The sequence below is a fragment of the Ammospiza nelsoni genome, chromosome 7 (assembly GCF_027579445.1).
Source record: "Ammospiza nelsoni isolate bAmmNel1 chromosome 7, bAmmNel1.pri, whole genome shotgun sequence".
NCBI lineage: Eukaryota > Metazoa > Chordata > Aves > Passeriformes > Passerellidae > Ammospiza > Ammospiza nelsoni.
Genome location: NC_080639.1, coordinates 7,374,007 through 7,397,779, shown reverse-complemented (window position 1 = coordinate 7,397,779; position 23,773 = coordinate 7,374,007). Strand labels below are relative to the sequence as shown.

The following is a 23,773-nucleotide window of genomic DNA, read 5'->3' as shown; positions in this document are numbered from 1 at the left end:
GACCCTAAATGCCACATCTGTGTGGCTATCAAAGACCTACAGGGATGGGGCAGTGCTCAAGTGCTTCCCTGGACAGCCTCTTCCAATGCCTGACAATGTTTCCAGTCAAGAATTTCTTCCTAATAGTCAACCCAAACTCACAACTTTCAGGTAGAGAAGTTAGAATCTCAAAGACAACAGAGCAGAGAGGGCAAAGAGCAAGGGAGGCATTGCATAGTAAATAAATTATTCATTAATTGTTTTTGGAACACAGACAGCTTCCAGCAGCGATAGTTACTATCTTTTCTTCATTCCAAAATGAAGAATTTAGGTCCCTGGGTTTTCTTAATCAGGCTCACTCAAAAACTGCAGCAAGCAAACCCAGTGTACAGATGTTCTCCACTCTAAAAACAGAAGGTGGGAATATATTGAGAAAGTGCTATAAAATCATCATTCATCTTTCTATATTAAACAAAACCAGGCTGCTGAGAGCATGAAAAAGTGTTGCCTGATAATAACTCCATGTGAGCCTTTCAAGAAGTCATAAATAAAACTAAAATGAACAGGATAACATGGGCATGGATTAAAGCCTGTCCTCTGGGGAAAAGTACAGGAGGGAAAAGTGCTCAAGAAAAAGACATGTCAACGGCTGAGGAAGAACAGCAGGATTTTATTGGTTTTACAAAGGCTCTGGTGCACTTGCAGAGGATCCTGTACTGTCAGTATGTGGGCCACCTGCAACAAGAAAAACAGGGTTATTGTGTTTAGTAACAGCCCATAGTGCTGCAACTGCAAAAAAACCAAAGTGTTTGGTCTCATGCCTTGTGGTGGCAGGCAGCTGAGGAAGAGGAAGAGCAAAGTTTAAAGGCCATGACAAGACCTCCTGATGTCTGCAGGGAATTGCACTGATGCTGACAGGAGCCAGGGGTTCTTTACTGGCTCAGATTACAAACCCATGCCAAGGGGAAATAGGTAGAAATGCTCATCCCTTGTAATCCCATTAGGGAAATAATCTGTTCAGGAATTCAAATCCCCTGCTAAAGAGGGCTGTGCAGACACCCCTGCCAGCAGGTCACCCGTGCCCTGTTCTCCTGTTCACTGAGGCTCTGAAAGAGCCATGGACAGGAATAAAAGTGGAGTTCCCATGTCACCCCCACCTTCCAGGCTCTAGAAAGGGGAATTTCTTCACCAGCCTTGACATGTAAGGACTTCCCAGCACTTAGGAAGCCAAGCAGGGCAGGCTCAGAGGAGGCACAAAGCAAGTGAGCCCCTGGAGGAGCTGGCTGTGCACAAGGCTCAAGGGCTCTATGGATTTGGGAGCATCCTGGGGAGAAGTTCAAGGCAGAAATCAGCCATTTCTGCACTTTAAACCCACCCCCTCCAGCTGCAAGCACGAGCTTGTGGCAAAGGCTCAGCATTATTTCTGATACTCCCCTCCCTTTGTACCAATTTTCTTAGCTGGTTGTTTGGGTTTTTTTTTATTTTCCCAGGAATCTCTGATGAGCAAATGTCCCAGCAGTGCTTTGAGAACATAAACCCTGCTGGGACCTTTAGGACTTCCCCATCCCCGATTTATGTGGCAGGTGACTGCTGGGTTCACAGGGACACCCAAAAAAGCAGGGTGGGAGATCCAAAAGCAGGGTGGGGGACACAAAAGGCAGGGTGGGGGATCTCTGTGATGCTCCCCCTTGTCAGGTGCCCGCATTTATCCCCCAGTCTGCCTTGGCAGCCCAGCTGGGCAGGGAAAGGGCTGCAGGAGCATGTTGACTCACAGAGGCCGGGCAGAGGCGCTGGTCCAGGGCTGTTCTGTGCTGGGGGGCACTGGGAACACCGCCGCGGGAGGGTAATGGTGGTGGTGGTGCACCACAGGCGCCTTGGGTCTCTCTGCCTTCACAGCAAGCTGCAGGTCCTTCTTGGAGAGACACAGACAAAGGGTGGCTTGGGAATGGAGAAAAACGCGGTGGCAACATCCATAGTGGCCGTACTACTTGGCTGGTTTGGATTTAAGTTTGTGTGGGAGTTTTGTCGCCTGATTTTTTAAGTTCTTCCAAGCCTTCTGATGTTTGCATTCTTGTAACAAACTTGCTCACACGCTTCCTGTAAATAACTCATTGTTTTGCATTCTTTTATAGAAGAGGAGAAATTTGATAGGCTTTTGGTTTACCCAGTGTCATTGGAGAGGTGGCACTTTCACCCTCCAATCCACTGTCAGTTTTGGAAATCTATAAATGTTGAAGTGAGAAAATAAAACTTCCCTTTTTTCACCTTGATAACAGCAGTGTTGTTTTGTTCCCTATAGTGACAGTTTTAGTATATTTGGTACAGCAGTGCTTAGTGGTTATTTTATTTAATGCATGGAAGTCTATAGTTAATTTTTATTATTTTAGATTTTTTTTATTATTTAGATTTATGCACAGGTTAAATGGGGCTGTTGAAGGGTGAGTGGGTTTTGCTGACTATCTTTTGCTTTTTTAGCTTATGGATTATTTTGTGGGTGGGGATTACAGCATCTTGATTTGTTTGGTACTGTTGGCGGTGCATTGTTGAGGTGGCAATCGGCATTTGTTGGTTTTTATTTTTAGGAACTTTATTGTAGATGGGTTTTTGAGAGTTTGGGTAAGGGGTTCAATTGCTTGACGCTTTTTGTTTTTATAGTTATATAAATGTTATATATTTATATATAATATGTAGATAACTATAAAGTTATATAAATATAATATCATAAACAATATATATAATATAAAATAATAATATATTATAATATATTATATTATACAAATAATATATATTATAATAATATAAAATATAATATGATACATAAATATAATATAATTAATATATAAATATACATTTATATATAATATTTATACAACTATAAAACTATAACTACATAACTGTTATATATATAATTATATATATAATTATATATATATATATATATATAACAGTTATATATAACTATACATATAGTTATTTTAAATGTTTATTTGAGGTCTTTTGGGGCAGAAACCTGTGCCCCTCATGGAGGGGGGCAGGGTTCCACTCAGCCACCCCCTGGGAAAGGAAGATTTTTAGGATCTATCTGGAGGAGATTCTGCAGGTTCCAGTACAGAAGGTCCAAGAACACTTGGTGACTTCAGATTTCACCTGACCCTCAGACCCCACTCCCCCCAGTTTATTCCATTAATTGATGTCAGTGAAATGCAGCATGCCAGGACGGCCTGGAGAGGAAGGTGGCCATCAGGGCATGCTCTTGCTCTGCCATCTTTCCTTTCATTGTCCTCCCCAGTGCTCTGGCTCTCCCAGCTCTCTCCCTGTGTGCTTTGGCCAGGCCTGGGTGTTGTTTGTTACCTGCTGGGGGACATGAGCCATTGCCCCCCCAGGCTGTGTGAGCAGGGCTGGTGGCAGAGCCTTCAGCATCATGTTCTGCATCAAGATCTGGTGCATCTGAGCGTTCTGCATCAGCATCATCTCCACCATGTCTGGGGAGAGAAAAGAGCAAGAGCTTTATCCACAGCTGACAAGCAGCAGAGGCAAAATTATAAAGAGAGTCCTCCAGCACAGAGTGGGCACTGCCACAGAGGCAAAGCAGCTGAAAGGGGGCACACTTTCCTGAGCTGTAAGCTATGTGTGTATTCTCTTTGCCATCTATTAGGAGTAGGGCAGTTCTCTTCTGTTGATTGGGCAGTTTCTTTTATCTCTTCCACAACCCATCCTCCCTCCAGAGAGATCTCTTCTATTAATAGGCCACTGAGTGTCCCTGCACAGCTGGTAAAACTTACATCATCCCATTGTAAGGTGCTCCACCCAGAAAGAAGAGTCAAACATCCCTACCTAAATATAATCTGAGACTTAGAACAACAGAGACACCCTTTTCCCACTAAATTCCCAAAAGAACAACTTATCTTCTCCACTAGATTCCCAGAAAAATACCAAACCCACCTACACCACCACCAGACCTTTGAAAACAAACGTACACCCTTCTACAGAATCACTGCTTTGACAAAACCACATCTGTCACTCCAAGAAAACTACAGCCACCATTTAATCAAAACTGCTACCAACACCCTAACCAACAGTGCCAAGTCATATTCTACCTCTGCCAGTAGTTTATTTTCTAGTTTTTTGTACTATTTTTAAAATTTTCCTAGTAAAACACTGTTATTCCTATTCCCATGTCTTATGTGATGGTGCAGTGCCACCTTGAGTGAGAGCCCACTGGCTCATGGAATAGAAAAGGATGGAAAAGACCTCTAACATCATCAAGTCCAAGCCTCAATCTCTCATTTCATGCACATCAAATCTCCTTACAGGATCTCTGGGATACAAAGGACTTGTGCAGTGTAACTAATTCACTTGGGGAGGAGTGAAGAGGGAGAGGGGAGAAAAAAAGAAGGGAGAAAATAATGAAGGCAACTCTCATTTTCCTTTTTACTGATCATACAAAAAGTAGTTCATACGTAGCAGCATCAGAGAAGTCCTGAGTGGATTTGGACTATTTTGGTTATGAAAAGAAACTCTGGTTTGAAAATCCAGATACTTAGGTGAAGTATGAGCTGTGAAATACTGCAGTTCCATGACTGAGGATTCCTGGGTAGGATGAAACTTTGGCTGAAGGCTGAGCCAGGGAAATTGTCCCAGGTTTTATTTCATGTATCATTTCACAGTAGCACCCACCTATGTTTAGAAACAAACTTTTATTGGCATTGCACTATATTTAGAACAACACTTTCCGATGTTCTGTCTCATTTCCAAACACAGGGTACAAACAAAAGCCTGAGGAGATTGAACAGCAGGTTAGGAAGGAACAAAAGAATAAAACCAGATTTTAGAAGCCTGTTTGCCAGTTCTGGAGTCACCCATGTGAATGACTTTCACCTTGTTCATATTACTCAGTGCCACGAGTTGAGCTGTTCTGCTTTCCCAATCTCCTCTAGAGTTTGAAGTTCCTTCTTCTTTAGTTTTAGTCGTAAGAGTTTCACAACTGAATGCTTTCACAACTGCTACCCATTCCACTCACAAACCACAACTCCCCAAGCCGCAGCAGCTCATTAAACAGCACATCCCTGGGGAGCTTGGAGCCCATGCCATGTCCCCTGCCAGGCCTGGTGGCAGGAGCTGCTGCTCTATGGAGGGTTTCTCACCTTCCTTGATGCTCCCAGGGCGGGGGGCTGCCAAGGGCTGGGCTGGGGGGATCTGGGTGATCACAGGGGAGGGCTGAGGCAGCTGCTGGATGATGGTGGCAGGCTGAGCTGGCATCTGCAACAGGAAGGGAAAATGGACAAGTCAGGCTTGGTTCTGGCCAGCTCCCCTGTGGTGGTGTTCACAGGGGTCCCAGGATGAGGGAAGAGATGAGGATCTGACTCCATGTTGCAGAAGGCTGATTTATTATGTTATTATATATATTATATTAAATTATACTAAAAGGATAGAAGAAAGGATTTCATCAGAAGGCTGGCTAAGAATAGAAAAAGAAGGAATGATAAAGGCTCTGTCTGAGACTCTCTGTCCAAGCCAGCTGGACTGTGATTGGCCATTAATTAGAAACAACCACATGAGACCAGTCACAGATGCACCTGTTGCATTCCACAGCAGCAGATAATCATTGTTTACATTTTGCTCCTGAGGCCTCCCAGCTTCTCAGGAGGAAAAATCCTAAGGAAAGGATTTTTCATCAAACATGTCTGTGACACTCCCCCAGCTATGGGAACAGGTGTCATCTGCCCAGGCTTCAGGAAAACTCTGGGATCCTCATGGAGAAGCTGTTGGGGCTGTGGGCTGCCTGAGCAGGCAGTGATGTGCATTAGAAAGTGGCTGAATGTCCAGGCTGGAGTGTGGGCAGCCCTGCCACTCCTTTTGCCATCTTGCTCCAAGAGTAAACCACTCCCATTGTTAATTTTGGGCCTTATTTGTAAGATGGCAAATAAGGTTTTCCCTTTTTTTCCCCTTAGGTTTCGCTGCAAGGGTCCCATAAAAAAGCAATGGGCAAATCTTCCTTTTTTGTGGGATGAGCAATCCCATACAGCTCCCAAATGATTGCCAGCCCAGTCTGGCACAGTGCTGGTGGTGTTTTCTAGGAGATAATCCTTACTGTCTGCTGGATAATCCTTGGTGGCTCCACTGGGGAAGCTGGAAAAGGGATCTGGTAGATTTGTGGCAGGGCAGCTCTGTGGTCATGGCAGTGTCCCCCATCTGGTGCAGGTGGCTGTGAAAGCTCCTCCAGAAGGTGCTGCTCCTGCAAAGTCAAGTATTGTTTTTTTCATTTTCTTAAAGAAAACCTGGTCACAGCAAGGCAGACATTATGGTTACGCTCCCTGGACTAAATGGGATCAGCCCCTAGGAACCTGCAGCAAGGGCACTGCCAATGCCTGCAAAAGCATAAAGAAATTTTTCCTTGCCACAGATCTTGAAGCACAAGCAAAAAAGATTGGGGGGAAAAAAATGCACAGAACAAGCTGCCAAAAGTCTGGGAAAACATTTCAATAATAGTTGGTGACAGTGTTCACAGGGGTCTCAGGTTGAGGGAAGAGATGAGGATCTGACTCCATGTTTCAGGAGGCTTGATTTATTAATTTATGATATATGTTACATTAAAACTATACTAAAAGAATAGAAGAAAGTATTTCATCTGAAGGCTAGCTAAGAATAGAATAGGAAGGAATGATAACAAAGGCTTGTGGCTCAGACAGAGTCTGAGCCAGCTCACTCTGATTGGCCATTAATTAAAACATCCAACATGAGCCAATCACAGATGCACCTGTTGCATTCCACAGCAGCAGATAATCATTGTTTACATTTTGTTCCTGAGGCCTCCCAGCTTCTCAGGAGGCAAAATCCTAAGGAAAGGATTTTTCATAAAAGATGTCTGCAACAATAGTTGGTATCCTCCACAAGCTAGGAATAACTAACAACTACTATTGTCTCTACTTTGGCATGGCTAAAAATCCCTTCTTCGCCTTCTGGCACAGAAAGTTTATGATGCAGCAGATTCAAGAGAAGCAGAATCACCCCACTTCAGCGCCTGAAGCAGGTGCAAGCTCCCTCAGCTGCAGTGAGAGGAGCCAAGCTGCTCTCCAGGCTCCTTCCCTGATTAGCTGGCCCAGCCTTTATATCCCAAAGCAGCAGAGCACTAAACCCTGCCCAGCCCCAGAATTAAAAGCCAGGAAAACCCTGAGCCCACATCAGCAGTGGATGTGCAGGGAATTGCTCTTACCCTGAGCTCCTGCAGCAGATTTCTCCTTTGCCTCAGGGCACTTTGGAGCAGGTCCTGAGGTCTGTTCCCTGCAAGAGGAAGAGTTGCCATTATCTCCCCAAAGGATCACAAAGACAGAGCTATTACAGCACCTGTGTTACGATATCAATGTGGAAAATGTGTTATTGCATAGCTGGATGCTGCATATGGGTAAAGCCTTACAAAATAAGGGCTTGTTACCTTTTTAAAATCATGGCTCAGGAATGCTATTTGGAGAAGCAGAAGAGGACTGTGGGAAAGTGACTGAGCTGAATTAGGAGTAGAAAAAGAAGTTAGATAGCCATGATGTGCTCACATTGTGGTGTATGGTGGTTGGTTGGGCTATGTCTGTTATAATTTTAAACTGTGAAAAGTAAAGGCCTAACTGCTCACAAAGATCTGGTTTCTGCAATAAAGGGACTCCCCTTTGCACGTGCCTGGGGACTCAGTGTTGCTCTGCTTCACCAGCTTGAGTTCCTCCACAAAAGACTTGGGCTGCTTTTCTTGTCAAATACGTGCGTGGATAATGACTTTATGCCATGTGCAGCCACAGCTGCTCAGCAGCTCTGCAAAGGCAAAACCCCTCTGAAAATAAACTCTTAAGGTTGCTCTTTAAAGCCTTCTTTTAACCTCCTGGTTTAGGAATCCATTTCAGGCTGAAGGTTTCTAGATGTGCCCTGTGCATGCAGAGGACGCCTGTCTGTAGTAACAGCTCCATCAAATCTGGTTTGAATATCAACTTTTCTGCTTCCATTTTGTTCTGCATCAGCTTCCTTTTCAGTTCATGCCACACGTGGCTGATTTTGAAATGAAGATAAGCAAGAATGTTCTCATATACCTTGGAGCCACGCCTGGCATCTGCTCTGCAAAGCACCAGTTTGTATTTTGAAACTGTAAATTGTTCTAGGGGATTTTTAAAAGTGGCCACAGCCTTAGAAAATTCCAACTATCTGTGCATCAGATCAATGAATAGGAACCCACAGTACAATGTAGAAATATCAAAGAGCTTCTCTTGGTGGCCTCGAATCCATAGACAATATAAACAGTGCATGTGCCATGCAAAGAAATTAAGTGTTCCTCCTGCCTTTTCAGAAGGCCAAGCAAACTACAACAGGGTTCCTCCTGCCTTTTCACCCAAGCCAAGCAAACTACACCAGGGTGTACTCCTAGGTGTAAGAGCTAGGACAAACTGGATCAGGATCACTTTGCTCCAGCTGAGAGGCTGCACAGGATAAGACCAACCTTTCCTGGGCAGGAAGGCATCTGATGTGAGTGCTCAGCTGGTTGTTCACTGCCCTTGCTCAGGGAAAAAAAAATAGCTGAAGAAATTCAAAAGATAAAAAGCAATTACCTCACAGATGAAGGGGAAAGAGGGGATCATCTCCTGAGGAACTCATGCCTGAGAACATAAGCAAGCCCTTTCCAAAATATGCCTAAAATTAGAACAAATGTTTCTCTTACTTGCAGCTGGGAGAGACAAATCCATCTTCTCTAGGTTCTCCTGTTCATTTTCTAGTCTCTGTTGGCAGAACCATAACCAGAACTGGTTATAAGTCAGGCAGAGGAGCTCACAAGGATTCCCAAGCTTATGGCACAAGTTTGGGATGGAGGAAATAGAGCAGGAGTGGAGAAAAATGGTGGTTCTTAAAGAAATATGAAATGCTTAATTACAAATCCAGTTACAGTAAAGAATAGTGATGCTTCCAACTGTCCAGGCCATTCCAGATCTTAAAACTGATAGCATGGTGAATCAGAAGACTTAATTTATTTTGTAGGGCAGAGAGCTGCATCACATGAAGAACTTGATAATGTTGAGTTTGGACTCTTGATTCAGCAAGGGTCTGACCAGGCAACACATCTTATGTGAAAACAGACATAAAATTGCCTTACAACAATCTGGGATTTTCTTTACTCAAGATGTACTCCTAAACTTTATCTGTCCCAGCTCAAACTGGCTTTGAGCTAACTGGTGACATCTCCCAGTTAAAATCTCTAACTGTTGACCTCTCCCATAAAACCAAAGACAATTTAATTTACTGTAGGTCCATGTAAACTTGCAGAATGTTATTTAAGAAAGCGACAGTGAGTAGTAGCACTCCTCAGTGTATCTCAGTAAAATGATTCTATAACATCATAAATTTATGTTAAAATTTAGTGTTAATGCTTCAACATGCAAGAGCAAAAAGCAGAGCAAAGGTGACCCTGCAGAATGATTCCCTTACCTTTTCTAGGAGTTTGAGTTTCAGCCGTGTCAGCTGATCCACCACTGAAGGATCTGCCATCATCTCCTGGAAGAGCAGGCAGGCAAAATCAGGTTAAAAAGATAAACAGAGGCAGATAGGTCTTCAGTGCTCATTTTTTCCCCTCCACAACCTTCACAGAATAATTCCATTATTAAAAACCAATAACACAAGATGAGCAGAAATTGAGAGAAGCAGCTAAAAGCTTCCATTTCACTCCTAGATCAGAACGAGTACAGGCATTCACAAAGTCACACACACAGCTTTTCCTGCCATTTCTCCCCACATACTTCTGTGCTGCAGGTTGTGACGCTCACAGGAAGGCAGCTGAGGCTGAATATTTATTTTTCTGTTCCTAATGGTTGCTATCCTTCCCCTGGCAGCATCACTAAGCCTGTGCTCTGTGTTGTTAGAGACTTTTAATTAGCTCAGAGGTTCGTGCCTGGTTGCTAAGTTTATAGTCTCAACAGGTAACATAAACAATTTCATCTCCAGGCACAGGAGCTTGCGTACCTTGGGTAAAGCAAATGCCTAGCGCATTGGTGGACAAGAGAAAAAAAAAAAAAAAAAGAAATAAAAACCAATGGTTCTTTGAAACAAGGCCAGAAAATCCTCTCACCAGCCAGCAGCTCTCCTGGGAAACAAACTCTGAGGCCATTTCTGTACTTGCAAACCCCACAAAATCTTTCTGTCACATCTCCATCTGAGCAGCTGCTGCAGCCTTTGACAAGGAGTTTGCTAGTTATGCCTGTAAACTGCACCAGTGTAGTTTGCTTCTGTGCTTCCAGGAAAGAAACCCATCCCTTTTTGATTGCTGCTGAATATTGAGCTGATTATTTTACCACCAACTGGTTTACCAGAGTGCCCCTAAGAGCTGAATTTCTAGAGCCTTTGCTGCAGTATGAATAGAGAGTTACAAGGGAGTTTGGCAAAAAGAACCAGGTGTAAGTATTGCATTAAAAGTATAGCACCATATACTGTGTGTATATAAGAATATACACATACATATGTGTACATAAGTATAGTGTGAAGCAACTGAATTTACTAAAGAGGAAATGAAGAGAAGTTTGTGCTTGATGTGACAGATATCCCAGAGGAAATCCAGCAATGGGGAAAAAAAAAAATTAAAAAAATTAAATTAAAAGGCAGTTGGCAGCAAACCTGCTAAAGGATCTCTCTTTCCCTTCTTTTCTCTTTTTTCCACACTTGGTCACATTGTGATCCTTACTCCTGGGACATCTTACAACCTTTTCATTAATGTGGTGCCAGGAATGTGCCAGCCACACACAAAATCTGGCTGGAAGGGATCTGGAGCTAACACTGAATCCCAGACAAGGGATCACACTTAAAAATGAGGATTCAAAACAGAAAAACCAGACAAATTTTATCCTATAAAAGAATAACAGGTGTGTTACATGCACCTCACAGGACATCATTATTCTGCTCTATTTAGCAGGGCTGAAGTCACAGTCTGGACACTGTGCTCATTTTTGGACATGGTGGTTTAAGAGGGAAAGAGAGTCCAGGAAATAAAAAATAAAAAAAGGGTGCATTTAAAAAATGTAGCATCTAAGGAAGGCTTTAAAGAACTGGCTTTGTTTAATTAGTAAGTAGATGGTGAAAAGAGGACAGCCCAGCAGGTTTTAAATAAATGAGAGGATACAATCAAAGAACGGGGTGGAGTCGGGGAGAGGGGTTTGTCTGGAAAAACACAAGCATTTGGCTTAATGAGGAAGAGAAAACCTGATAAAAAATCTTCAAGAAAAGAAAGAAATTAAAGAAATGAAAGAAATCCTCATTAGCCACTAAGGGAAATGATGGAGCAGCTATTGAAACCAAAAAAACTTTCACACAAGTTGTTTATGAACAATTCACTAAGACATTTAATCATTCAGGCTTTGTCTTTTGGCACTGCCCTCGAGGCAGATGGTCTTTTTAATGCTTGCCAATCCAGCACACTGCTCTGAGTAACACATTTGACTAAAGCCTGTGTTTTTATAATTCAATTATTTCAAAATACAAAGAAGCCAGCAGTGTTGTAGCTTCAATAAGCAGAGCAAAAGGGAGTTGGTACATTTGGACATCTGGGGTCTTAAATTTATGGCCCTTCAAGGACGTTGGAGGAGACAGAAGATTCCAGAGGAGACAGAAGCCTGGAAACTTGGAGACAACTCCATGTGCAAGGAAATGACGATTGAGGGATCAAAGAATGACAACCAAATCAGCATGAAGAGCGAGAAACCAATAACCAGTACAGCACAGAATGTTGATTACTGCAGAGAATCATGCACCTTAGAACCAATGAACATTAATTTATTCATTCGCCGAAAATTTACAAATAAACAAAAAGGCGGGAAAGCAACAACCAACCATGCCCACAAGCTATTGGCTGCCCTTAGCCCCGCCCCTCCATTGGGCACCGCCCCTAGCCCCGCCTCCATTTGCCACCGTCCTCAGCCCCGCCTCCTTTGGCCGCCCTTAGCCCCGCCCCTCCATTGGGCACCGCCCCTAGCCCCGCCTCCATTGCCCGCCTCCAAATCCGCGCTCTCCATTGGCTGTCTCCCGCGCTGGGCGTGGCCGGCGGCCCTTTTGAAACGGCGCGGGACGCTCCCATTGGTGGCTGCCGCGGGAGGGGGCGGGGCCAGCATTCGCGCCGGCTTGCCCGCGGCATCCCAGCAGCCACTTAGCGGGAGTGGGCGGAGCCCGGCTGAGAAAAACCGTCGCCATTGGCCGCTAGCCTCGGTGCGTCATGATCTGCGGCCAATGGGCACTAAGCCCCGCCCCTCGCGGCGCGGCCGGCGCGGCGGCGGGCGGGGAGCGGCCCGGGGCGGCCATGACGGACGCTGCGCTGCTGCTGCCGCCGGCGCCGTGAGGGCGCGGGGGGCACGGACCGGCCCCGCCGCCGCATGGAGGCGCAGGAGGAGGTGCGGCGGCGCAAGCTGGAGGCAGGCAGGGCTAAGGTGAGGGGAAGGGGTCCCGGTGAGGCGGGGGCTGCGCTGAGAGCGCTGCCGGGCCCTCCCTGCTTGGCCTCAGCCTGGCCCGGTTCTCTCCCCTCCGTGGAGGGTCCGTGCCGAGCTCGGAGCTCGGCCCGGGGGTGTCCCCGGAGTGGGGTGGCTCCTCAGGAGAAGCTGTGCCCGGCAGTGTTTCTGTGTGCCGGCTGCCTGCAGGGCGAATCCCGCTGCACAGGCATGGGAACATTAACTCGGGTCAGCACGGAGCAGCTGCAGCTGTGCATGTGCATTCAGGCTCTGCTCTCGTTGTCTTTTGGGGTTTCTACTCCCAGCTCTCCCGTTTTTGCCCTGGATTCACTGTTTGTGCTTGGGACATGTAATATTGCACAAGGGATTGAGGATCCCGAAGAACGGGTGTTGTGTTATTGCTCGGCTGGCTCATTCCCCTGCCTGTGTGTCCGCAGGGAGAGCAGAGAGCTGGGCTCGCTCTGGTGGCTTCCAGTCACGCCAGCAGCAAACACTTCATAAGCCTTGAACGTTCAGGTGTAGTGTAGGGACTTGTGTGGAGCTCACAGGATGAGGCTGATACATAAAGACAACATTTAGAGACTTGTGTGGAGCTCACAGGATGAGGCTGATGCATAAAGATAGTATTTAGGGACTTGTGTGGAGTTACGAGGCTGATACATAAAGACAACATTTAGAGACTTGTGTGGAGCTCACAGGATGAGGCTGATACATAAAGACAATATTTAGGGACTTGTGTGGAGTTATGAGGCTGATACATAAAGACAACATTCTCCGAGTAATCGTTACCTGCAGCCACGTGTTTAGCGCTGGTTGTGTGCTAACCCAGTTAAACAAACACTTCTTTGTTTTGGTAATGTTGTTCAAGGAGCTGATTGGAAGTGCTTGGTTATTTTGCTTTTAGTTCAGCTTTTCTGCTGGGTCTTGAGCTGGTTTTGTCATGTTTCCCTTCTGGTTGTCCCTGCTGAATAAGGCTTTTCAGTTCTCACCATTCCAGTAGGACTGGAATGGGGGCTATAGACAGGGTTGTGGGAAGTTTGGACCCATCAGATCTTTCCAGATCCTGCCCTTTCTGCAGGGACCCAGCCTGGATGTCTGGCTGGTGGGGTCAGAGGTGGCTTGGAGCTGTCCTGTGTTTGTGTTTCAGCTGCTTCCCACCAGTGCTGTGCCCAAGAAAATCCAAGAGAGCTTTTGTGGAAGGGAGCAGAGCTGAAGCTGCAGCCTGGTGCTGGGCAGTGCAGCTCCTCCATCCCTGGCCTGGCCCTCCCTGATGCTGCCATGGATTCCACACTGCCTGCTCCTGCTCAGCAGATTCTCATCTGCCTGCCTTCCCAGCCTTGTGCTGTGCTGTGAAAACAACTGCTCAAGAAAAAGCTCTGAGAGCAGGAGTTCCTAAGGTTGAAGAGTTACCTTAGCATGGCACAACCTGTGTTAGCATTTCTGTTAACATACATTAATTCCAGTTGCAGGACCTCTTTGTGATTAGAAAAATGTGGCAGACTTGGCTTGAGTAAGTTATCAGCTCCCACCTGTTGGAAAACTGTTGTTTGCCATTAAAAAAAAAAAAAAAAAGAAAAAAATAAAGACAGGGACTTGCCTTAAGTTTCAAGTTATACCTGCAGAGCCATGATAGTGTTTACTATATTTATACTGTGTGCCAAATCTCTCTCTTCCCATTAAAAAACAAAACCATCATTAGCAGCCCAATCAGTGTTGCTGCTGCACAGAATGCTGAGAGGAGAGGGAGAGTTGCAGAGAGGCAGAGATAGATGTGGTGCTTCCTCAGCTGATGAAAATATCACAGAGCTCTATTCCCTGGCTGGCAGACTGTGGGCACCAGACAGCTTCCCAAAAGCTCCCAGGTGACATTTCCTCTTTGTTATTCTTCTGATTTTCATTTTTCTAGTTTTCTCTGTGCTCCCTTCCTCATGGACACAGCACAGTTTTGAAAGGGAGGAAGCACCATGAGCAAGTGCAGGTTGTCTTTCCTAGAGCAGCTTGAGGTGATCCCATCCCTGGTGTGACACAGGAGTGTTCAGTGCCCCCCAGATCAGCTTTCTGAGCCGTCTCTAGGGGAGCTGCTGGCAGCAGGGGACACAGTGAGGCTGGCTTGTGTGTGAGAGGCCTCTGTTGTGGCAACCTGTGCAGTGATGTAACTGCAGTTGGATGCTGCTTCACTCTGGAGGTGGGAACCCTTGAGGGCTTTCTGCCTCACCCCCACCCTCCAGAAAATGAATTATTTCATCTTTAGCATCCGTAGATTTTAGTCTGCTAAGCACTGACTTGGCAAATAAATATGATCTAAATGTTCTCCTCTTCAGACCTGCACTTGCATTATTCTTTTTCATATAGGAATAGAAATTCCATTTTTGAGATGCATTTAAGTTGTCACCTAATAATATTAATAATAATGCCAACTGTTGTATTTATTGGAGACTGTAATTGGCAGCTAAGTGCTGATTGTATCAGGTAGCTCAGATTCCTGTTTGTAACAAATGCAATGCTGATAGCCAGGCTAGTAACTGAGAAACAGAACAAACCTAATTATTCAGAGCTGCTTTTTTCTCCTTGTTTGTTTCTACCTCACCTTAATTAGTCTGCATGTTGTTCACCTGTGCCTCTCATTACAGAGCTCTCTGTGCCATACCTCAGGTGTGGGAAGTTTTGCTCTGCTTCCATTTTACAGTTGGGACCTGAAAAATGAGTGCAGGTTTTCCAGGAAGTTTTCTCACCTCATCATTTTGAGGGAGGTCTAGAAAATACTTCTTGGTTTTGTGTAAGAGCACTTCTTGTTTATGTTTGCTGTATCCAGGAGCGGGACTAATGTTTATTTGAACAACCTGTTTCTGTTTGGTGCTGATGTGGTTTTCTGCTCTGTTCTGTTTTCTCTGGGTGTTGGTTTTGGTACTAATTTCTGAAGCACATAGAGTAATACCTCAAATTTTAACTGATGGGTGCTGGTGAAATGGAGTTGCAGTGCTTTGGTACCTGTAGAAAGGTGTCTTTGTGGGTGCTGTGGAGGACAGTGCTCTCAGGGTTCCTGTGGCAATGCTACATCTTGGCCAAAAGTGAAGCTTTCACCTTTGCATGTGCTTCTAGAGAGCAAAAGGAAAGTTAAATCTTTCAAAACAGGCATGATGGGATCTCACTGTGATAAGGCACAGGCAGTTGTGTCTTGTTTCTTTCTTCATGTTCACACTCAGTATTTGGTGCTGGCAGTGAATTTGAAATTCTCTTACAACAACACTTCATGTAGCTGATGAAAGGCTTTGGAAATATCAGTACCTGATATTGCTCTAAATAGAACTTTTCCCATAAATCTGGAGCATGCCACTCCACCAAGTCCAGTAGTTCCATAAAGTTTTGGTGTAGTTAGATGTTTTTGCATGGCATGTATTATTAGTTTATATGTTTAGTGTGTGTGAATGGGACAAAATAAGTTTTGTTTTGTTTTCTTTGACCTGTGCATTTAAAAATGTAGAGTGTTTAGGTGTTCAGTCATGCCAAGTCTTGGTATTTTAATGTGAGTTTCTTGGTCTCCCTTCATGAATCAGTAACTGCTCTTTGTAATGCCCACTCTCTCTGGCTTTCATCTTTTCTGCTTCTTTTACTCCTGTTTTCCCTTTTTCCCTGCTTCAGCAGTTTCCTCTACTCTCCATTTTCCTGCAGGTTTCCTGCTGCCCTGTTTCCCCATGTTATCAGGTTAATGAGTGCTGTAGCTATTTCTAACACACAGTGCCATCAGTAAGTGCTGGAGCTGACACCTGGTTTCAGAGGATAGTATTTGTGTCTCACTGCAGCTTTGTGGTCTATTCATTCTGCTTGTTAGCAAAGGCACAAGTCTGGCAACCTTCACTTAATCTGCATTTCACTATTACTAACTGTAGGAATTACAGAAGGTAACCTTAAAAATTAAGTTTTTGTACATAAGAATTTTATCAGCTGGTAAGAAATTGATGTTTTTCTGCAAATGAACCATTTAAGCAGGCTGCTGGGTGCAGCAGATGTGTAAGTGTGCCCCTGTTGAGTAGCTAAGCTGTCAGACAGAAGTTCCTGTAAGGAGAGGTCACTGAACTGGATCCTCTTCACAAACTGAATGAGAAGAATGGAACAAGATTTTTCTGCAAGGTGGCTGTTTGACAGGAAAACCAAACTCTTAAGCAGTGGCTTTTCATATCAATTGCAGGTAGAACTTGGCAGTGATGTTTACATCCAGTCATCAGTTAACTCTGTTTTGTCTCATCACAAGGATATTACACTGCACTTGATAACCTGTGGTTTTAACCTTGAAGTCTTCTTCCTTATCAGAAGGATGTCTGGATTTCTGCTGTGTGGGAGATGTTACTTGGAAATGCTGCCTAAACACAATACTAGAGTTGAAAATAACAATAATCCTTTTTAAGCTGTTTAGGGTGTTAGGGAGAGTTGGGTAATGAATTGTCAGTGACATTCTTTACAAGTCCCTGGGGCTTTGTAGAGCTGTGATAGCCTGCTAAAGTAGAGCATCTGATTCTTCAACAGAAGAAATTAAAATGACCTGGCTTAATTGATTTTCTATTTATGTACTGGAGGCTGCTTTCTGGCGAAGAAGTTTTGCTGTGTTCTCTTAAGGGGGTGGCAGGGAAGGAGCATTAAAATCAGCGGAAGTGAATCCTCATCTCAAAGCTTACGCTGGCTAAGACCTGTTTAGATGTATCTGTAGGGGTGTGCTGGTGCTGCCACCATGACAGGGGGCTCCTTGTTTTTGCTGGTCTTGCAGAAAAGCTGCTCAATTATTATTTTTTCCTAATGCTTCTACTACATTGACAACTGGTTCCTTTATTAATTTGCCTTGCTGTAATTCTGGATTCTTATTGACACGCGAAGTTTCACTGAGTAAAACTTTGATTCTTGTGTGGAAATGAGCCTTTAGTGCTGGTGTGAGATTTGTTGCTTGATGGCACAGTTATCCAGTATGTTGTGAGTTATCCAGGCAGATAAAGCAGTTTTTCTGCAGATGTACATAATTGATCAAGACAGGAGCTCTGTCACCCATGACTGTGTTAATCTTGTGGTCCTGCTACTTTTTCCTTGCTTACCTCTCCCTGTACCTCTTGCAATCTTTCCTGAACAGTTTGCTTACTTCAGACAGCGAAAAGCAAAGGGCGACGTCGCGCAGCCGCAGAAAAAGGCGGCGAAGAGGAAGGGCTCGGCTGTCCACACGCATGACCTTCCGAAGGAAGAGCACCCAGTAGCAGCCAGACATGCTGGGAAGGGCGTAGAGCCTCAGGCTGGAGACACCAGCCTGCCAGAGGCACCAACAGAGGCACAGGTAAATCTTAGTATTTCTTGCCTTCACTCTGCTGCATTTGCAGGTGGTTGTTTGACTCCATGGAGTGTTAGCTCATGGGCCACTAGCTGCTTGTGAGAGGTAAGTGAACTGCTGTTATTTTCACTTAGAAAAGTTCACTCTCTAACAAAGTAATCTCATTTAGTAAGACATGACATGGCCTGGGCAGCTGTTATTGCCAGGGAGCTGTTAGCCTCCTAAATTAAAGTTTTTCCCCTTTCGCTGCCATGGACTTCTCTTTGGGCAGACCTGTGGCTGTGAATTCATCAAATGGCAAATCTGGATTGGGAGATCAACAGAATTAAAAGCTGCCAGGACCTTGTAATGCACAGCATTAATTTGGTTTTGTATTACTAGGCTGGCTCAAATATGCTTAAATGTTTTCTGAAAAACTATCATTTATTCCAGCTATTGTAAAGCCAGCATAGATGTTACTTCCACAGATTTAAGGTGTGACTTTGCTTGTGTCTGATGTATTTTGGTATGTCTGTACTGATGGCTCTTTAAAGGTAGTCATGTTCTCTGTGGAAAGAATTTTGTGCCTTTTGCACCAAAAAACATCTCTCCAGATGTTGGTGTGTTTTCACAACATACCACAATAACATCAAAATAATGTGTTTGCAAACCTGCAATGATGGGGGATAAAATTTTTGTGTGTTATTTTGCTTTCTGTTGTGAGAGTATCCCTGATGCTTTCAGGATGCCTTCAACAAAATGTTAGCATTGCAAAGGCTTTTATGAAGCTACACACCAAGGAAAAACAGTGTTTTGTCACTCAGCCATAGCAGTGTCCTTGCTGCATTTGTGTGAGCTTAAATTGAAAAAAAAACAAACAAAAATCACTTACTGCTGCTAAGCAGCTTTTTTTCAAAATAGCTGGCTTGTAAAGCAGCTGGAATTCTAGGTTACCTGGAGAGGGTGCCTCCAGGGAGGCAGTGATCATTGGGAACTACTTCCAGCAGACTCAAAATGCAGGGAGAGCTGTGGGCTGCCTTTTCCAAATAATGCCATAGTCATCTTGGTCTTGTTGTGACTTTAGTGAGGGGGAAACCTCTTTCAAGGTATCAAGCTGTGTTAAATCTGTGTGTCTGAAAAAGGTGTTGCTTTGTGGTTACCTGAATGGTTTTAGCATGTTTGTTAATTAATCTCCTGTCAGTTTACTCGTTTTAAGTAGTAGATTAAAGATTGCTTCATCCTCTGCTCTTGTAGCTGGCAAACACTTAAGCATCAAATCAGTATTGAGGCTTAACCTGAAATTTAAGAGGCCATTATAATACTTTTGTTTGTTTGTTTTTGGTTTTTTTTTTTTTTTTTTTTTTTGCAGTTTAGTTCATTTCACCATGAAAAACCAGCTGGATTTAGCATAAAGTCAGTTTCTCACAACACAGGCCTTTCTGGCTCATACTTAAGATGCTTCCAAAATTATTCTGTTTTTCCTTGTTTTTATTTATAATAGGTATGATTTAGTGTTTGTTTTTTTTTTTTTTTTTTGTTTATTTACCAGGGCAGCACTGATTTGTCTAGCTGGGAGTCACTGGATGATCATGCAACTGAAGTAAGTGTGAAAAGTTGTATCTTTAGTAAAAGGTCCTGAATAGAGCTGAAAAAAGACTGATAATTGGTTGCTAAAATGATTAATTGACCATTGTTATCAAATATGATGAAACTGATGTGATTTCACTATTTTATAGTATAAAACAGGCATTTCTCTGTGTGTGCATTTACTGGCTGTGAAAGTTGGGTTTTGTAAAATCATAGACTTAGCCCAGAGAAGTGTCAATGTTTCAATGCTTCCAATTGATACACGGGTTCATTTTTCATTGTTTCATACAATACAAACAAAATGTATTCAAAATAACAAACACGATACTGTATCCTCTATGATTATTGTAACAATGTTGCTCCTAAGAAGCCACAGGAATTTAATTTTAACTGAAGAGCTTTATATTGTTTCTCATTTGGGTGGACTGTTCTCCAGTCAGATGGATGTAAAGGCTTTGTTTAAATTGGGAATATTCTGCTTCCTTCCTCACAACCTGAGGTATTTAAATCCCAATGCATGCCAAAATGGCATCTTGCTACCATTTGGTGCTGTAGAATCACAACACTTTACTTTTCTGCCTTAAACTATCATAGAATGTATGATCATTTTTAATTTGAAGTTTTTAAATCTTAAGGATTTTATATATATATTGTTATACAAAGTCCCAGCATTGAGTTACTTTTAAAGTAGAATTTGCCCAGGACTTAACCTTGAAACTGAATTTGTTTTCAGATGAATCCCAAAATGGTGTTTTTAGTGAATAAATGCTTTTCTGTTCCCTTTATGAAGAAAGCTAGGATAAATTCTGCAGAGTACAGCGAGGCTGATGCTCAGGTGTGCCAGGCAAGGATAGCTGAGCTGGAGAGCAGGCTGCTGGAGAAACAGGAGGCAGTGGAGAGACTCACTGTGCAGATGGATGAGCTGCAGGACCAACTCACCCAGCACAACGATTCCATGCAGCTCCAGGTGTGTTTCACAGAGCTGGGGAATGGCATAATAGTACCTTATTTTAATCCTAAAAATATTTCAGCCTCAAAAACCTGTTGTTTTCTAGTGAGAAGTACTTCACCTTGCTAACATGTACTGCAAAAAGCAGCATCCTCTTCCAGAATACTAAAAAAATATTTTGCATTCCCTTTCTCTAACAATTCTATGTAAAGGTAAATTATTACCATATGCTTTTTAAGACTAGTGATTTTCCCCTTTATATGTTCTTTTTCTCATTCTAGGATTGGGGAAATAAAAGCATTTCCTGTTGGTGAGAAATAAATTGAAAAGATAAATGTGATTAACAAAAAATAGGATTAATGTATCCCATCTCATTAGCCTCCTCTCACATGACTGAAGGGAATTGCAGGCAGATAGGAAACAATTTAGGGGGTGCTAAATATTCATTATGTCCTTCTTGAAAACTTTATTGCTTTTTACATCAATGAGAGCTACAAATCTGGAAGTAAAAATACTAGTTTCATTGCTGGTAGCCCACAATTTGTTTTTAAAATCACTTTTGGTTAGGTTTGTCATCTCGGAGATCAGTTTAAGACTACTCTTTCTTCATGCCTGCCATCATCTTTGGACACAAAGATTTCTTTGGTTAAAACAGAAATGTGACTATGGACTCTGTAATGGCTCTGCTTCAAGAAAGCCTACTTGGTTCCAAATGTGTTAAGAGTATCTTAATGTCAAAAGTGCCCTTCTTGTGACCCCTGTAGGAAAGCACAGTTCAGGAGCAGAATGAAATCATCAGGAAGTTAACAAGCTGCCTTCAGCAGGCCAAGAAGGACCGGGATGAGCTGCAGGAGGAGGCTGCACGTGTGGCTGGCCAGATCCACGATTTACAGCTCCAGTTACATCAGGTGTGCCCCTCCTCCAGTTTGCATGTCCTTACAGAGAGTGCAAGAACAACTTGAGACTGTGAATGTAAAAACCTTGAGCTGGTCATGTAGCTCCTCATAGTTCAGTTTGAAGCACAGCAGTGAAAATGGTTTCAGGGCAGGGTTTTTTCCTGGTTGCTACAGAGGAGTCCTGGAAATAACCTCAGATTTTCCACTTGCTTGCATAATGTTTTGAAGGTCATTGCACTTCTTTGTTCATCACTTAAGCCCTTGTTAGGGAATTTTGCACAGTGTTGTTGGTGGTGTTATGGGTTGAGTGAAAGCGTTAGACAAGCCCTGCCTTAGGTTCAGATTTTTGGCAGCAGTTTGAATTCAGGTGAGGCACACCTAAACAGCTCTGGCTCATGAGTTCTTAAGAACTGCAATCAGGTTTATCATAAATTGAGTTATTTACTGAGTAGGCAGAAGATTAACAGACAAATGGCCTTAAACAGGTTGAAACAACTGCTAGAAGATTACATTAAACAGTGCAGAACATAAAGGTATCTCTATTATAGCTAGCAAAGAAATACTATAGATTAGGAGTCAGTGTAACTTTTCACTGAACTGATGAAGTACAGAGATTGCTTTCACTCAGCCCCCAAGAGTGACCACACAGTGGCATCCCAGCATTGGGGAAGGCCCCACACATTTCCACACGATGTGCAGAAGACTTCTGCCTTCTGAAAATTTGGTGTAGCTTTAAGGGTCTGTGAAGTAAAGTGTCTGTCAGTCAGAAATTCAAACTAATCTTCCTTCAACCTCTCTCCCAAAGCAAGATGTTTATTGTCAGCTGGGAATGCCACCTCCATGGTGCCAGAAATATCTCACTACCAGACAAATGTCTGGCCTGAAATATTTCACCAATTAGCAAATTCTTGTGAGGGGGGAGATGCCCTGAAGCTCTTGCACCAGCTGATAGGCAGAACAGATAAGCCTTTCTGTGGTGGGGGAATGTCCTGCCACAAGTGGTTTGTGGCCTGCTGCTACAGTTTGGGCTTGCATGTGATCATTTGTCCTTTGCCAGAGAAATGTATGGGTTTCTGCTTGGGCAACTGGAACATCTCAGCTGTTAGACAGAAACTTGCTCTGTTGAGGTCATGTGACTTGGCTCAAAGAAAGAAATTTAAATTGACACAGTTCAAGCAGCCTCTCTGACACATAGGAACCTGCTTCAGTTCAACAGGTTGATCATGGATCTAATCTCTGTATAATGAGATATACTGCAGCCTTTCTCTGCTTTAAAATGTGTTTTTGAAAGTGCTTTATTATTACTTGGTGATACTCAGTGTTCCAGTAGCTATTCTCTTTGAACCTATGTATTTGTTGTCCTTGGAGCTTTGTAGTATATGCCAAAGAGAAATGTTTGTGTATTAACTGTTTCAGGGTTGCAGGATATGGGATTATAAATCTTAAAAATTTTAAAAATAAAAACTGAGGCTTTTTAGTCTAGGGATTATCTTAATGGAGTTTCTTATGCCCTGAAAAATGCCTGCTAAATGAAATTTAGTAAAATAACAAAAAATACTGCTTTCTATCTACAGTTCTGGTTGCAGCAGCAAAATATAGTAAAAGTTAAGGCTACTCAACAGATGTTAGGGATTTGCACCACAAGCCATTGGAAGACAAGGATCAAGCCTCAATAGCATTTCAGGCATATTTTAAATAAGTCTAGTGAGATGATGCACATTGTGGAAGGATGTCAACTTTGATATCAGATGAAAGCACTAGTACTATCTTAGATATGCTTTCTTGGTTTTAGCAGCATACTGAGAAAAACATATTAAATAAAACATATTTTATGTTATTCTGACTGGAGAAATGGAGAATTACTAAAGGAGAAATTACCTTTATTAATGAGCTGGAAATCCTTTGCAGAGAAGGTTTTGCTCATTGTATCTTAATGGCATGTCCAGTCCATTGGGAGTTCTGCTTTGTATTGGAGGAATTCAATATGATTTATTATGCTAGATTTAAAGGTTCATTTTGTTAGAGAAATCACAGGGGGTGAATTATCTAACATTTGCATCTTTTCAGTAAGTAATAGTATCTAAAACATCACAAGTGTTGTCTGCCTCTTTAGGATGATTTTTATTCCTTGAGAATGAAAGATTTAGGGTAAATCTGTAAATACACTTGCTTACAGTGAATCTTGTGTATGGGTTGTGTAGATACAAACTTTCTCCTGACTGTGAGTGCCTTTTGTGTCCAGGTTACTGAGCTGCTGAGGAGTAAAGGTCTCAGGAAAAATGAAGGATTAGAAGCCCAGCAGCAAATATCCTTGTTTCAGGATCGTCTCAGAGAGCAGAATGCGCACTTGGAGAGTCTGCGTGAGAAAGCACATGACCTGCAAGTACAGCTGGAGTCTTCCCAAAAGGTAAAAACTTAATTTTTTTAATTATTATTTCAAATTTGGTGCTAACTTGAATTTGCTGTACTGACATATTTTTGAAAAAAACATTTTTATATAGAAAGAAATTTAGAGGGATTGTGATGACTGCCGTACATAATTGAAACAGCTTAATGTCTTGTTCCTTTAAGAGTGTAACTAGTAGTGCCATAAATAGAAACTTTAAACTTAAATGTTACTTCTGAATGC

At 43.1% G+C, this 23,773-nt stretch overlaps 2 protein-coding genes across 3 annotated transcripts in view; one reads left to right on the top strand and one right to left on the bottom strand.

Moving 5' to 3' along the window:
• Positions 1 to 698: 698 nt before the first annotated feature.
• C7H21orf58 (chromosome 7 C21orf58 homolog) lies at positions 699 to 9,495 on the bottom strand. The gene is made up of 8 exons (XM_059475908.1): positions 9,433 to 9,495; positions 8,672 to 8,729; positions 7,193 to 7,260; positions 6,071 to 6,214; positions 5,124 to 5,238; positions 3,331 to 3,461; positions 1,752 to 1,891; positions 699 to 714 (listed from the first exon to the last, which is right to left on the bottom strand). Exons 1-8 carry the CDS (start codon positions 9,493 to 9,495, stop codon positions 699 to 701), a joined length of 735 nt encoding a protein of 244 aa, XP_059331891.1.
• Positions 9,496 to 12,263: 2,768 nt separating this feature from the next.
• PCNT (pericentrin) overlaps positions 12,264 to 23,773 on the top strand; it is a 70,388-nt gene continuing 58,878 nt past the window's right edge. For both annotated transcript variants that reach the window (XM_059475651.1, XM_059475650.1), the window contains exons 1-6: positions 12,264 to 12,410; positions 17,542 to 17,739; positions 19,262 to 19,312; positions 20,090 to 20,266; positions 21,013 to 21,156; positions 23,387 to 23,551. In XM_059475651.1, the coding sequence (XP_059331634.1) occupies positions 12,357 to 12,410; positions 17,542 to 17,739; positions 19,262 to 19,312; positions 20,090 to 20,266; positions 21,013 to 21,156; positions 23,387 to 23,551 (789 nt within the window). In that variant the 5' untranslated portion in view covers positions 12,264 to 12,356. The remainder of the gene's footprint in view (positions 12,411 to 17,541; positions 17,740 to 19,261; positions 19,313 to 20,089; positions 20,267 to 21,012; positions 21,157 to 23,386; positions 23,552 to 23,773) is intronic.